At 41.0% G+C, this 16,158-nt stretch overlaps 1 protein-coding gene across 5 annotated transcripts in view; it reads right to left on the bottom strand.

Moving 5' to 3' along the window:
• Positions 1 to 16,158, bottom strand: part of ctdp1 (CTD (carboxy-terminal domain, RNA polymerase II, polypeptide A) phosphatase, subunit 1) — a 161,678-nt gene that overhangs the window by 124,200 nt on the left and 21,320 nt on the right. For all 5 annotated transcript variants that reach the window (XR_009806414.1, XM_061897356.1, XM_061897353.1 and 2 more), the window contains exon 8: positions 2,830 to 3,807. Coding sequence is in view for 4 of the 5 variants with exons in the window: in XM_061897356.1 (XP_061753340.1) it covers positions 2,830 to 3,807 (978 nt within the window). In the remaining variant the exon portion in view is untranslated. The remainder of the gene's footprint in view (positions 1 to 2,829; positions 3,808 to 16,158) is intronic.

The following is a 16,158-nucleotide window of genomic DNA, read 5'->3' as shown; positions in this document are numbered from 1 at the left end:
AGGTAAAGAAGCATGTGAGGTCAATATGAATGGCGAGATTAATTTGCTTCTATACACAATTAAAGACATCATTTTTAAAAACACTGCAGGTTTAACACACACAAAAGGTAGGGGAGAACCCTGCTCTTGTGCACAAATTACTTCTCTGAGAGTATTTCAAGAAGTTGTAGGGGGAAAAAAATAAAACTAACTTTGTGGAGCTAATTGGCAAGAGAACGCAGATTCTGGATGACTACCTGTCCAATCACCGCTTTGTGCTTCTCTGCTGACAACACACCCAAGAGATTTTTGGGTTCATTCCAAATTAAGTAAACTTTGCAATGTCCTGTTTTCCTTTGTGTTCCTCCCCCCATACCCACTTCCCAGTCTTCTTCTTAACAATGTGAGTGATTGCCAAGTGAGGCTCCCAAGGCAACCGTCGCCACTTCCTGCGTTTGCTTGCAAAGCAAATTAAATTGGTGGCATATAACAGCCTTTTTGAAATGTTTCCTCGCTGTTTCCGAGCCAAGAGTAAAAACGCATTTTACTAACGTTCTCTTTTGAAATAAACTCAATTATCCATTACCTGTATATAGGAATTCTTTATCAAGTTTTCGACAGGGCTCGGTCATACGTTACTGCCAATATGCCAGTAAAGCTGAACATGAAAACAAGCCTTCGATCACTCCAGCATCACTAAGCTGAAAGAGAACCTTCCATCACTTCCACCTCAATGAGCACGTCTCAGCTGGCTGAATCCACTGAAGGGAAATTTGGGACAAAAACCACAAAAACAGGCCCTTCATTTAATTGGTAGGTGTGAAATAGGTTCTAAGACATTTTAAGGATTTTTTTTTTTTTTATTTAGAGTAGAAACCACAATTTATGAGTAGTTTGAGGTACGAGCTGTTTCTGGGCTTTTTTATGCTTTAAGTAGCGAGAATAACTGAAGTTACAAGCCGACTGTGTCCTGGGTTTTCAGTTCAGTATTTGCTATCTGCTGCGCCCTACAACGTGTTAATACTCTAAATATTGTATTTATTAGGCACTTTTATGTTTAACAAATTTGGAGGTGTTGAAATCGCCATGTAAAATCGCTAATGCTAATCAGTAGAATGTCAATAACAAAGCCAATGTCTATGAGCATTAGACTAGCACATTTTCAAAAAGTGGAGCCTTACTTAACTTATGCTTCAGCATTTTTTGAGTCCATTTTTTTGTTGGCATTTGTTATTGCGGTATCGATCCCTAACGACGGAGAAGCAGCCTGTTGGAGACCCCTACAAAGGTCTGCTCCCAAATAAAACTACTGGAGTTGTTTGTAATACATGCTATTGTAATGTTTTTCAATCAATATTTCTTATCTAAAAGTTTGTTGGGTTTCTTCCAAAGACATATTACATCATGGTAAAATATCGGTATTTTAGGAGCGCCAAGCAAAAATATAATTGATTTCCATTCATTTCAATGGGGTGATTTAAAATACGAGCTCGTTATGTGCTCGTAAATAATGGTACAACTGTGATACTTTTAAAAAGGGATAGGAAGGTTCTGAACCTCTGCTTCTGTGCCTGCAAATTTGCAATATTCTACTTTGAGGGGCAAAGGACTACAGACTGTGGTGACGTAGGCCGGCTTTGTCACGTGAAGAAGCCTGTATGTATGTATATATATTTTTTTCCCGTAAAGTAAAAACAAAACAGTCCTAGCTACATGAGATACAAAAACAATGATTTACAAAGTCAAATTAATGACTTACTGTAAGTAAGCGATTGCAATAAGCGTCTTAAAAAAAGAGAGTTAAAAGTGGGGCCACATGCTGACATATGCTCAACTCATCATGTTTGTTTTATTACAGCATTTGGGAAGCTTGTAGTTGATTTTTATTATGTAAATGTTATATTTTTATCAACATCTGATAGCAGGGACCCTGCCATTCAAAACTAAGCAGCTACATTACTAATGATTGATGTAACTATAGCTGAAAAAAAATGGTGCAATAGGAGAGACTACTCATCCCTGAACACCATGGATTCATGTATGCTTTATGATGCTGTTACATTATTGTATCAACTATCAGAGACACAAACTCTTCATTTAACATAAATGTCCTTTTTTGCTGCTTCAACACAGCTCAATCAACACAGAAAAAGGTCAAGTGAAATAACTTAGTTGTTAATTGTAGGTCAATAATGCTTGTCTTTCGCTCAGACAGACACACACACGCACACATGCATGCAGGCAGGCACACTGCACAGTCAGCTAACGTTACGCTAAATGCTAATTAGCCTTCACCTCAAGGAATGCGAGCGAGCTGAGCTGCAGCTTATGTTTCTCAAACGTCAACGGGCTCATAGTGATGTTACTAGTAGTAGACTTGTAAGTGTTGATTATAATTTGGGGAGAGTCCGCTGCATTATGCTTACCTTTCTGCTCACTCCACCGAAGGAGCACTGACTACATGCGCTCTGAATACGCACTGCTGATTGGATGTTACATGCTCTGCGTGTAACCAATCAGATGGTTCTGTGGGTGGGACAATGCTGGGTGCTGCAGAGACGTACTGACAGAGCCAGAGGCAGAACTAAACGGAGCAGCTTGTTAAGACTTTAGTTTAGGAAGTGGCTCTTTGTTGTTAAGGCGGCTGCCTTAAAAACAAAGCGCTGCGGGAAACTCTGATATGTGTTGTCCTCTTTAAATTAACTAAAATCAAATCCAATATTAAAGTTGCTTTATACAACACAAATTAAATACATTTTTATTAACCATTTCCTACTAAAGCACCTCCATCTTCATAGCATTTTCGCTAAATAGATATTTAGCGAGAGTATTTTGTAGATATTTACTTACCAGATTTTGCTGCAATGAGATGCGTTGTTACATTGGGTTCCTGGGAATTAAGAACCAGATTCTTGCAGATCTTTGCTCCCAGTGCCTTGGTGTGGTAGTACTCCCGAGTCCTCTCAAACGTGTAGTTGGTTGGATACAAGCCACTGAATACCAAGGTGGTGCCTTCTAAGGTCTTGCTCTTTAGCTCAGGAACAATCTTGCGAATATCCGGCGTGTCAGGCGCCTCCTTCTTCAGGAAGGACTCATAGCGGGCGTAGTACTCTGTGTGGATCCTCTCCAGCACTTCCTCCAGGTAGATGAGGTGATCGTCCTGGTCGTGGTCGGCTTCCTCGTCCTCCTCGTCCTCCATGCTCTGGTCCAGGAGCTCCTCCCCCATGGTCACCCCAGATTGTTCGCTATTCTGCGACTCGGTTTCCGGTTCCCTCCTGTCTGAGCAGCCGTTCCCAAGCTCGGGGAGAAGAACATCAGAATTTGTTTGTGACTCGCTTTGAGCTTTATCTTTAGTCTCCTCTTGGATATCTTGTGAGGTTCCTTCGTGCTCAGACGTCTTTGCTTGGCTGACGCCACTGTTGCCGTCCGCCACAGTCTTGTCTCTTACAGACTCGCTGTCGCTGTCACTGGAAAGGTCAAAGTCTAAATTATTGGAGTCACCTTTTGCTGTTAAAGAGTTGACAGTGTCCTGAGCATCATCTGTCCGGTTAACACTCTCCTCTTTGCTGGTTTCTTGGCTATCACTGCCCTGAGTTTCCTTCGACGTGGCCTCAGACGCCTCGTCATCAGCCTCTGATGTTTTACTTAACGCATCGTCCTGCACTGGCCCGGCGGGATGCGTCCGTTCATTTGCGGGGACTCCCTGAGAGCGCAGAGACGCCGCGGCGCCCTCGTTTACTGACTTTTTCCTGAGGCCGTTATTGTGCTCGTCTGCACCGGGGGTCTCTGATGGTTCTGTGCTCTCTGACTGACGACATGGTGGGCTTCCTGCAGGGAACACAAGGCACAGCAATCAGTTGGAATTCAAGGACATCAGAGGGACTGGATGAACAGTTTTAGGAAGCTTGGCAAATGGGTCAAGTCTTGATGACACATTTCACAAGAATAAAGTTGGAATCTAATGGGAATGATCTTTACCAGAATATACCTGTAAATCCATTACTAAGGCTATTTTAGAAAAAGTCATAATTGAACAAAAATGGAATTGTCGTTTGTGATGTGCCATTTGATCAGTCTCGGCCGATTTTTGGGAAATGTCGATCACAAACGCTGATAGGGAAGTGAATCTTTGGGTACTTAACAATTCGATTCAATTATGATTCTTGGGGTGATGACTCGATTTATAACCGATTCTCGATCCAACACGATTCAAATCGATTATTTGATAAAATAATTTTAATGAAACTTTTTCAAAAAAGTTTACCCTCAAAAAGCTTCTTCTGATTGCATTGAGATGACCTAAAAACTTTTTTTTTTTTTTAAGTTTACATATATAATTTGTTTTAAATGTGGATTGATATTTTTTGTGCACCCCTACTGCCTGACAAGCAACTCGCAACTAATTATCTATTTCCATACACAGTGTGTAGCCGCTCCACTACGCTAATAATCACCTCCATTATGGAAAATAAACTGATTTGTTTACTATCTAAAGCATGGGTATCAAACTCTGGCCCGCGGGCGAAATTTGCCCCGCCGTGTATTTTAATTTGGCCCTAAAGGCAATATCAAATTAACATTAGAGCTGGCCCGCCGGTATTATACAGCAGTGGTGCCGCTGAAACACATCGTTCACCGCTAATACTCTTACTTGCCAACCCTCCCGATTTTCCCAGAAGACTCCCGAATTTCAGTGCCCCTCTCGAAAATCTCCCGGGGGCAACCATTCTCCCGAATTTCTCCCGATTTCCACCCGGACAACAATATTGAGGACCCTGCCTTTATCGTACTCTACAACCTGTCGTCATGTCCTCTTTTCCTCCCTACAAACAGCGTGCCAGCACAGTCACATAATATATGCGGCTTTTACGCACCGCAATGAATGCATGCATACTTGGTCAACACCCATACTGAAGGTGGCCGTGTAAACAACTTTAACACAGTTACAAATATGCGCCACACTGTGAGCCCACACCAAACAAGAATGACAAACACATTTCGGGAGAACATTCGCAACATAAACACAAAAGAACAAATACCCTGAATCCCTTGCAGCACTAACTCTTCCGGGACGCTACAATATACATCCCCCGCTACCACCATTTTTTAAATTTTCATTTTATTTAATATGCCATTGATATTCTTTCGTTTGTTTTTTAAAAGTTGATTTTGCACTGTTAAGTTATATAAGCGCTGCTTGTTTTATATTCGGTGTTAAAGCAAATCAGTTTAGCAAACTGAGCAATAATTAACGTTTTTATTCTTGCACTTTCTCTGGCTACTTGAATGTTTGATTCATCCATTATTGTTATTTTATTTTCAAATGTATTATTAGCCTTTGGAAAAGTTCATTTTGATACTTACCTCAAAGGGCTGCAAATAGAAAAGAGGCATTACATTTTTATTCAAATTTTATTTGATATGCCATTGATATTTTTTAATTATTATTATTATTATTTGAAACTCAATTTTGCATGTCACTATAAAGTAACATAAGCTTTGCTTGTTCAATATTCATTGCAAAACTTGTTTAGGTCCTATTAAAAGGTTCATTTGTTCAATTTGGCCCGCGGCTTTGTTCAGCTTTTAAATTTTGGCCCACTCTGTATTTGAGTTTGACACCCCTGATCCTGATCTAAAGTATCATCATGTATCATTATAACTGGAGGACGAGGCTAAACATGGTACAGGCCAGCTAATAGCCAAATTACTGTATTTTCCGCACTATAAAGCGCACCTAAAAACCTCCAATTTTCTCAAAAGCTGACAGTGCGTCTTATAATCTGGTGCGCCTAATATATGGACCAATATTGAGCCACAACAGGTCTCACAACTACGGTAAGCACACGCTGACTTCATTTTCCCCCGTGGGAGAAGAAGCGTGCGGTGCATGCTGGGATATATGACTGCGCCAAGTGTGCCGTTTTCACTTCCATTTGTGTGTTCATGTAAAGAACCCAAAATGGCTCCTATTGAGAGACATGATTTCAGGAAAGCAGGAATTGTCACTGAACTGCTAGACAACAGCAGCGACACTGACTCCACTAACGACATCTCGAAATAGTGCAAAGCAATAACAATATATCAATAACTCAACGTTGCTTAAACATTAATGTCACACAACACACAAAATAAACATGTAAAGCTCACTTTATTAAGTTATTCCTCGTCCACGAATCCCTCAAATTCTTCTTTAGTGTCCGAATTAAACATGCCACAACAGGTCTCACAACTACGGTAAGCAGCCGCCAACCTTATTTTCCCCCGTGCTGGGATGTATGACTGCGGGAGGCGTGCCGGTTCTGTGCAGAGTTTCAACTCAAGGCGATCAGTCACACAGTAGAACACGGAAATAGAGCAGCAGCGAGAGAATTTAACATTAACAGCAACGACACTGACTCGTTTAATGACGACTTCGACGAAACGGAGCCGGGCATGTAGGATGCCGTATTTGCCCAACTGTTTGATTCGAACACGGAAGAAGAATTTGAGGGATTCGTGGATGAGGAATAACTTAAAAAAGTGAGCTTTACATGTTTATTTTGTGTGTTGTGTTGTGTGACATTATCGTTTGAGCAACGTTGAGTTATTGATATATTATTGCTTTGCACTATTTGGAGTGTTACTATATTGTGATTGCACTAACGTTTGATTTACCGAAACAATAGACTGTTTTTTACGTGTCTATTGAATCGGGGAAAATAATAAAACAGCTGTTTATTCATTTTGGGAGTGAACAGAGTTGTCAGAATGCTGGTTTGTAATCTATTAATAAAGTTTGACTGACCTATCTGACTGTTTTGTTGATACTCTCTTTAGCGCAGCTCCATCTAAAGGATGCATAACGTGAGCCCAGCCTCTACAGTAGCATCTATTCTATGCTCCTTATAATGCGGTGCGCCTTATATATGAACAAAGTTTTAAAATAGGCCATTTATTGAAGGTCTTTGACCAAAGACATGCACCTGGGGATAGGTTGATTGGCAACACTAAATTGGCCCTAAAGTGTGAATGTGAGTGTGAATGTTGTCTGTCTATCGGTGCTGGCCCTGGAATGAGGTGGCGACTTGTCCAGGGTGTACCCCAACTTCCGCCAGGTTGTAGCTGAGATAGGCACCAGCGTCCCCCATGACCCCAAAAGGAATAAGCGGTAGGAAATGGATGGATGGCATTCATTGAAGGTGCGCCTTATAATCCGATGCGCCTTATAGTGCGGAAAATACGGTAAACACTAAACTAGCTTGAAACAACACAAAAAAAGTACTTGGTTAAATTTAAGAAGTGTAGATGGAACAATGTTACAGCAGAAAGTAAGCCATTATTAGGTGGACATTTTACAAGTAGAGAGAAGAAAATATAACAACAATTGTTGTCTGTCAGCATTGTCACATATAAGACGAGGATCAGATCGAGCAATGATTTATACCAAAGGTAGCATCGGTTTATGATCCATACTGGAGTGATTAGGACGATATTCTTATTTTAGGAAAAATAGTTTTTGTTTTCATTTTTGTTCATGTTTGCAAAATCCGGGAATAAGTCCTTGGGCCTGGACACAGGAGCACTGAGAGGGTAAAAACTAAAAGATTTAGTTGAGTAGTTTTTGCTTTCTTTAGTTATTGTGCAAAACTGCATGTAATAAAAGATTGCCCTGATAGGTCATGAGTTGAAACCCCGGCCGAGTTATACCAAAGATTATAAAAATGGGACCCATTACCTCCCTGCTTGGCACTCAGAATCAAGGGTTGGAATTGAGGGTTAAATCACCAAAAATGATTCCCGGGCCCGGCCACTGCTGCTGCTCACTGCTCCCCTCACCTCCAAGGGGGTGATCAAGGGTGATGGGTCAAATGCAGAAAATAATTTCGCCACACCTAGTGTGTGTGTGACAATCCTTTAACTTTAAAGAACTAGTTGAAATAGTGTGTTTTGATATTGTTAAACTGATAATAGCATTCACCATAAATAAGGTGAAAAATGTCAAGTTAATCAACATGATCGGTATTGGAATCGGCGTGGCGCAGTGGGAGAGTGGCCGCGCGCAACCCGAGGGTCCCTGGTTCAAATCCCACCTAGAACCAACCTCGTCACGTCCGTTGTGTCCTGAGCAAGACACTTCACCCTTGCTCCTGATGGCTGCTGGTTGGCGCCTTGCATGGCAGCTCCCTCCATCAGTGTGTGAATGTGTGTGTGAATGGGTAAATGTGGAAGTAGTGTCAAAGCGCTTTGAGTACCTTGAAGGTAGAAAAGCGCTATACAAGTACAACCCATTTATCATTTATCAGTATTGAGCCATCTCACTTACGCATAATCACTATCTGAATCGATAGCAAAAAACCCTGATCGCAACATGCTTAGTGTAATGCTGCGTAAACATTTTTGGGGGAGTATTATGAAAATTTGTAAGTATAATATTTAAAGGCCTACTGAAACCCACTACTACCCACCACGCAATCTGATAGTTTATATATCAATGATGAAATATTAACATTGCAACACATGCCAATACGGCCTTTTTAGTTTACTAAATTGCAATTTTAAATTTCCCGCTAAGTGACCTGTTGAAAACGTCGCGGTATGATGTCTCGGGTTGTAGCGGACATTATTTTCCAGCCCGATCCAAGTTATAAGTAGTCTGCTTTATAAGTATTCTGGACATCTGTGTTGCTGAATCTTTTGCAATTGGTTCAATTAATATTGGAGAAGACAAAGTAGAAAGATGGAGGTGGGAAGCTTTTAGCCTTTAGCCACACAAACACAGCCGGTGTTTCCTTGTTTAAATTTCCCGAAGGTGAAGCTTTACTATGGATCAGAGCGGTCAAGCGAACATGGTTCCCGACCACAGGTCAACCGACAGGTTTCGGTGAGAAAATTGTGACTCTTACCGTAGTTATGAGCGGAGATGGCATCCTCCTGCAGCAGCTGTGGACCATTACCTCCTCCCACCGAGACACTAGCGGTCACCACACCCGTGGCCACACCCCTCCGACTTTCAGGTACTATAAAATTTCACTAAAACTCTAGTAACACTATAGGCAGATAAGGTATTTTCCAGAATTATCCTAGTAAATGTGTCTAATAACATCTGAATCGCTGTCACTGCCTTTGCCTTTTTTCTATTTTCTAGTCCTTTACTCTCAATACCCTCATCCACGAAACTTTCATCCTCGCTCAAATTAATGGGGAAACTGTCGCTTTCTCGGTCCGAATCACTCTCGCTGGTGGTGGCCATGATTGTAAACAATGTGAGGATGTGAGAAGCCCTCACACCGGTGACGTCACGCGCACATCCTCTGCTACTTCCAGTACAGGCAAGGCTTTTTTATTAGCGACCAAAAGTTGCGAAATTTATCGTGGATGTTCTCTACTAAATCCTTTCAGCAAAAATATGGCAATATCGCAAAATGATCAATTATGACACATAAAATTAACCTGCTATCCCCGTTTAAATAAGAAAATCTCATTTCAGTAGGCCTTTAAAATAATTCAGAATGATTTTACAAGAATAAAAGAATGAATCAAAAATTAATAACTTGATATAATCATCTTAAATACTAAATCCGACATTTTATGCAAACAAGTCTTTATTTATAAAATACATTAAGTTCAGTGGTCTCCAAAGCACGGCCTAAGGGCCATTTGAGGCTCGCAGCTTGTTTATTATTGGCCCCTGACAGACAAAAACACATCTCGAATTAGAACATTTAAACACAAAAAAATGAACTGAATAAATGCCACAGAAAAAAGCAGCATTTGTCTCACTGCATGTTGCACATTGGTGTTATTTTGTGCATGCCTCGATAATATGCACATAACACTTTACCGACAGCAGATATGAGAAATGTCCACTTAACTACATCTGTCAATTTGTGATGTTTAAAATCGCCCACAGTTAAAAAAAAATAGAAAAAAATTAAAGGCATCCAAAACTGCGCACATTCTTAGACACAAATGTATGACCTTTTTAATTTGATGCTTTGGCATTATTTAACACGTGTATCCAACATTTTAACAACATTTAAAAGTCAACGTGTAGAAAATCATCATTGGTCCCCCTTACCAAGTTCAAACTTGCTACACTGCAAGACAAAAGTTTTAATTTATGAAAATAAAGAAAAAAATATGTAATTTTACATGAAGTCTATGTCGTCAAAACAGATAAAGTGAATAGATCTATCTATCTAAAAGCAAATACAGGATCTTGTCAGCCTGTGGTTTTGATTGATTGATTGAAACTTTTATTACTAGATTGCACAGTTCAGTACATATTCCGTACAATTGACCACTAAATGGTAACACCCAAATAAGTTTTTCAACATGTTTAAGTCGGGGTCCACGTTAATCAATTCAAGGTGAGGTGGCGACTTGTCCAGGGTGAACGCCGCCTTCCGCCCGAATGCAGCTTAGATAGGCTCCAGCGACCCCAAAAGGGACAAGTGGTAGAAAATGTGTGAATGGAAACTAACATTTGCACAATATTTCATTTTTTTGAGTACAGGCCAAACCTTCTCATTCACAACACGATGGTCGCAACCTTATGGATGTCTGTCTATCTGTGTTGGCCATGCGATGAGGTGGCGACTTGTCCAGGGTGTACCCCGACTTCTGGCCGAATGCAGCTGAGATACCGTATTTCCTTGAATTTCCGCCGGGGCGCTAATGAATTTAAAACTTCTTCTCACTCCTGCACTTACCAAGAGGCATGCGGTAATAGTAAGCATGCGCTAATTATTTTAAAACCTCTTCTCACGCCGGCACTTACCAAAGGTATGCAGTACCAATTTGAGTGTGATGTAAGCTTGGACCATAAATCCTACTGAATAGCTCTTAATCTTCTTCCCTTTATGAGATTTCAAATTACCGGTATTGAAATCAGCCTCCTCCATTTTGAAAATGATGACAGGGGAAGTGTCACTCGCGACGTCACGAGTTTCACCAGGCGGTAATACTAAGCATGTGCTAATTATTTATTTACCAAATTTGCAAAATTTTCCACCAAAAATATTTTTCTTAGTGGAATATTTGATGTGAAGTAATGGGAACCTTGGATAGGTCAATAATTCATAATAACATTGATTTTGATTCAATATTATGTTTTGAGCAATGACAGTTTGAAAGAAAAAAAAACCAGCTTTGTTTTATTAGTCAAAGATACAACTTTTTTTAGATTACATTTAGCCTTTAAGCTTTTTTATTTCATTTTTGTTTATGTTTTTCTTTATTTTAATAGTATTTTTAGAATATGCCGTGGGCCTTTAAAACATTATTTGTGGGCTGCCGGGTTTCCGGGGCACACTTTTTACACCCCTGCTATAGATCATCCATCCATCCACTTTCTACCGCTTATTCCCTTTGGGGACGCGGGGGGCGCTGGTGCCTATCTCAGCTGCAATCGGGCGGAAGGCGGAGTACACCCTGGACAAGTCGCCACCTCATTACAGATAGACGGACAACATAAAAAATAAAATCTGATAAATATATGGGTAAAAAGCAGAGCCTGGCGACGCATGCGCGTTTATCATAACTCTCTCGCTCTCTCGGTCTCAGCCCCTCCCTCACGAATGTTGCACCATGCACAAATTGTTTTGTTTTTAACCCCTTCCTAACCCTGAACGTACATTGAAAATACACGCAACCCTAACTTAAAATGCCGGACATTTGAGGCATTTAAGAAACTCCACCCGGACAGCCCCGCAAAAGAGGACATATCCGGTGAAAAGAGGAGGTATGGTCAGTCTATCGTAGCCCGGTAATTGCTAGCATGCCGTGTGTTTTACATCAGTGTGCATTGTTTACACAACGTGCGGTACGCTACTTAATATGTCCGTGTGGAAACTCGTTCAATACACCTCCGAACCAAAACTCCCGTACCGAAACGGTTCAATACAAATACACGTACCGTTACACCCCTAATAAATAGATGCACAAACAAATAATAAAAAGCCTTGAAAATAATATGGAATAGTAAACTATAATATTTATTAAAACAAACATTTAGCTATGCTGAAATCCTCAGCTAATAAGAAAAACACAAAAGAAGGAGATACAAAACAAAGTCGCTGGTTTAAGAGGACATTTTAAACATCAACAGCAACTTAAAACAAAAGTGTTTTTTTTAGCTCAGAATTTTTAGAAGACCCTCGTTTCCCCTAAAACTTTAAGCCAGGAACACCAAGCTGTCACCTCCAGGATGCTCTGTGGCAGCTGACAATATTGTCACTGCAGCTAAACACCCTTTCAGATTGTGTGTACATTTGTTGTGACAGTGGTACTTGAGCAAAGTAGTTGTGACTGGGGAAACTCACGACAAACTTATTATTTCTGGCAGCGTTTTAAATCCTTTTTTTTCATACCGTTGCAACGTGGACCGCATCTCTTTACACATTTTATATTTTGGCAGAACTCTCTTCTTCATCGCTTTAAAGTGCATCCATCTCTCTCAAGTTGGTGATTTGATAGAATTATGTAAATTGCAGTGATGCCAAAGCTTGAGTCAAACGGACCATATTGTTGGCTGAATTATTTTTTCATTAAGAGTATTCATGTAGGATTTAATATCAGTATGGCGGTAATGTCTCAAATACATACCTCTTTCTAAAATATACCAGTATTGTTTGTAATACCGGAATACCGCCCAGTAGAGATGCGCGGATAGGCAATTATATCACCCGCATCCGCATCATCAAAGTCGTCATCCACCCGCCGTCCACCCGAACCAATATTTAATCAGGGCCGTACCCGCCCGCTGAATTTCATCAGAGGTTGGACATCTTTACCACTCACAGAGCCATTTAGAACCGGTTTCACAGAGTAATGAAGACAATTGGAGTTGTTAACGTTCTCGCGACTCTCCAATAGCGTTCATCCTGATGACAAGAACATGGGCATGCTGCGAAGTCATTGCCTTAGACACCTTCAACAACATGTACGAACCTATTATTGGTCCAGCTACGTGTTGTGTGCAGCTTCCGCAATCACACGTACAAGATTGAAAGGCATACTGGGTGATACAGAGTACACTGATGGTTGGGATATAAACAACTTTAACACTCTTACTAATATGCGCTACGCTGTGAAGCCACACAATACAATATTGACAAACACATTTCGGGAGAACATCCTCACAGTAACACAACATAAACGCAACACAACAAATACCCAGAATCCTTTGTATCCGTGACACTCCCTGAATATATTTTACACCCCCACGCCCTTGACCCCGCCCACCTTACCGACGCACGGGGGGGGGGGGGATTATGGGTATTTGTTTTGTTGCGTTTATGTTGTGTTACTGTGAGGATGTTCTCCCGAAATGTGTTTGTCGTTCTTAATTGGTGTGGCTTCAAAGCGTGGCGCATATTACTAAGAGTGTTAAAATTGTTTATATCACAACCATTAGTGTACTCTGTGTCACCCAGTATGCCTTGCAGTCGTGTGCGTGTTGCTGCGGAAGGAACACACAACATGATACTGGACTGACAAGCAGATCGTACATGTTGTAGAAAGCGACAAAGCCAATGGCTTCATAGCACGCCCTATACTTAATATCTGGGTGACTGCAGATAGTAATTCAAGTGATTAATAGCGTTCCAATCCAATCCAATCCAATCCACTTTATTTATATAGCACATTTAAACAACAATAATGTTTCCAAAGTGCTGCACAGCCATGTTAAAAACAATATTATGCTCCACCAATGACTGAATAAAACAAAAAAATTATAAAAATAAAACCAGTAAAAACAGTATAAAAACAAATATGATTAAAAACTATTTTAAAGGGTAAAATCAATTAAAACAGTAAAATAAAAATCAAAGTGTATAAAAAACACAGAGGACAACAGAGGTCAGAGGACCACACAACTCACGTAGTGTTAAAAGCCAAAGAATAAAAGTGGGTCTTAAGACGAGACTTAAAACACTCCACTGTGGAAGCAGTTTGAACATGGAGCGGCAGAGTGTTCCAGAGCTTAGGGCAGACCACAGAGAAGGCCCTGTCTCCCCTGGTCTTAAGTCTGGTCTTGGGCACCACGAGCTGGAGCTGGCTCTCGGACCTCAGAGCGCGCGCAGGGATGTAAATTTGGATGAGGTCCGAGATATATTGAGGTGCAAGTCCATGTAAAGATTTAAAAACAAACAGCAATGTTTTAAATTCAATTCTAAAATGAACAGGGAGCCAGTGCAAACTCTGAAGAATTGGGGTTATATGGGCCCCTGTTAAAAGTCGTACTGCCGCGTTCTGGACTAACTGCAACCGGGAGAGAGCTTTTTGGCTAATGCCAGCATAAAGTGCATTGCAGTAGTCCAGGCGACTTGAAATAAAAGCATGCACGACTTGTTCAAAAAGGTTAAAAGATAAAAACGGTTTAACCTTTACTAAAAGACGAAGGTGATAAAAACACGATTTTAAAACGCCATTGATTTGTTTGTCTAGTTTAAAATCGCTGTCTATAGTGACGCCAAGGCTGGTGACTTTGGGACGCACATAATTTTGCAATGGTCTCAAGTCAGTAAGGGCCGGACCAAAAACTAAAATTTCCATTTTTCCCTCATTCATTATTAAAAAATTCTGGGCTAACCAAGCCTTGACGTCACATAGACAGTTAAGAAGGGGTGTAAGGGGGCCGTGGCTTTTTGAAATCGGCATATAAATTTGGCAGTCATCTGCATAAAAGTGATATATTAGAAATAGCGACAGCAGAGGATGAATGTCCCACAACAGGAGGATACAGAAAAATAAGGAGCTTATTGACCACGGCAAAAGCTACAAAGAGGGACGCGCAAGTGTTTCTTAAAAATATCTCCAAGAGGGAGGAGATAAAGAGCGAACAGGATGGGGCCTAAAATAGAATGGGGTTCCCTATTTTCTCCTTCGCTTAATGACACGAGTCCTAAAAGGCTCTTTGAATGGCAAAGAATACCGAACCCAGAACCATGTATATCAAATATTCCCGGATGATTCAACCGCCACCCGCCCGAATCTAATTAAAATCAATTTTTTCGTCATGTCAACCGTCCGACCCGAGGTTTAACCGCATTAGTGCATAGTGTAATGCTGAGTGTGACCAGTGGATGGCAGCTACACATTAGATATATGTGTTGACTGCAGGTTGTCGCCTGTTCAATAAATGACGTTAGCCAGCCCAAAACTTTGATGTTTCACTGAGAATATGGAAGATTACACACAGTGTCAAAAATGTTGAAGTATGACTTTGGTAGGCTACAAAGCTCCTCCGCTTGATGGATAGTCGCCATATTATGGCTACCGTGGTCAGACGTGCTGTGCTTCAGCATATAGGTATTATTATGGTGGGTTTATATAAGTACCCCAAAACGGCACCTATAAGGAGACTTAATCTGGCACTTTGTTCTTACCTATTGGTTACTGTTGTTGTCTATTTGGTATCTGCATAAGTCCCAAAAATGTTCGCGCGTCCGTCTTTGTAGCTTTTGCCGTGGTCAATAAGCTCCTTATTTTTCTGTATCCTCCTGTTGTGGGACATTCATCCTCTGCTGTCGCTATTTCTAATATAAAGTAGCATACGGTACTAATTTATAGCTGTGAGTAGACTCGCTATGGAAGTGCTAAAAACTACCGGTACAACAAAGATGTTGGGGGAAAAGAGGCTCTCGAAGGGGAGCCACGTAAATAAGACCGTCCCACAAAATGACGCATCCTGAAGAAACTGTCAGAAAGATAGTTTTGATCATGTTACGCCTATACTGGCTCACCTGCACTGGCTTCCTGTGCACTTAAGATGTGACTTTAAGGTTTTACTACTTAAAATACTTCACGGTCTAGCTCAATCCTATCTTGCCGATTGTATTGTACCATATGTCCCGGCAAGAAATCTGCGTTCAAAGAACTCCGGCTTATTAGTGATTCCCAAAGCCCAAAAAAAGTCTGCGGGCTATAGAGCGTCTTCTATTCGGGCTCCAGTACTCTGGAATGCCCTCCCGGTAACAGTTCGACATGCTACCTCAGTAGAAGCATTTAAATTCCATCTTAAAATGTATTTGTATACTCTAGCCTTTAAATAGACCCCCTTTTTAGACCAGTTGATCTGCCGTTTCTCTTCTTTTCTCCTCTGCCCCCCTTTTCCTTGCGGAAGGGGGGACACAGGTGTTGCCCACATATGCGGCCCTCTCCAAGGTTTCACATCAACGTCCCACTGGGGTG

This window comes from Nerophis ophidion, linkage group LG04 (genome assembly GCF_033978795.1).
Source record: "Nerophis ophidion isolate RoL-2023_Sa linkage group LG04, RoL_Noph_v1.0, whole genome shotgun sequence".
Taxonomy (NCBI): Eukaryota; Metazoa; Chordata; class Actinopteri; order Syngnathiformes; family Syngnathidae; genus Nerophis; species Nerophis ophidion.
Note: the sequence above shows the minus strand (reverse complement) of the source record. Positions and strands in the feature narration are given on the sequence as shown.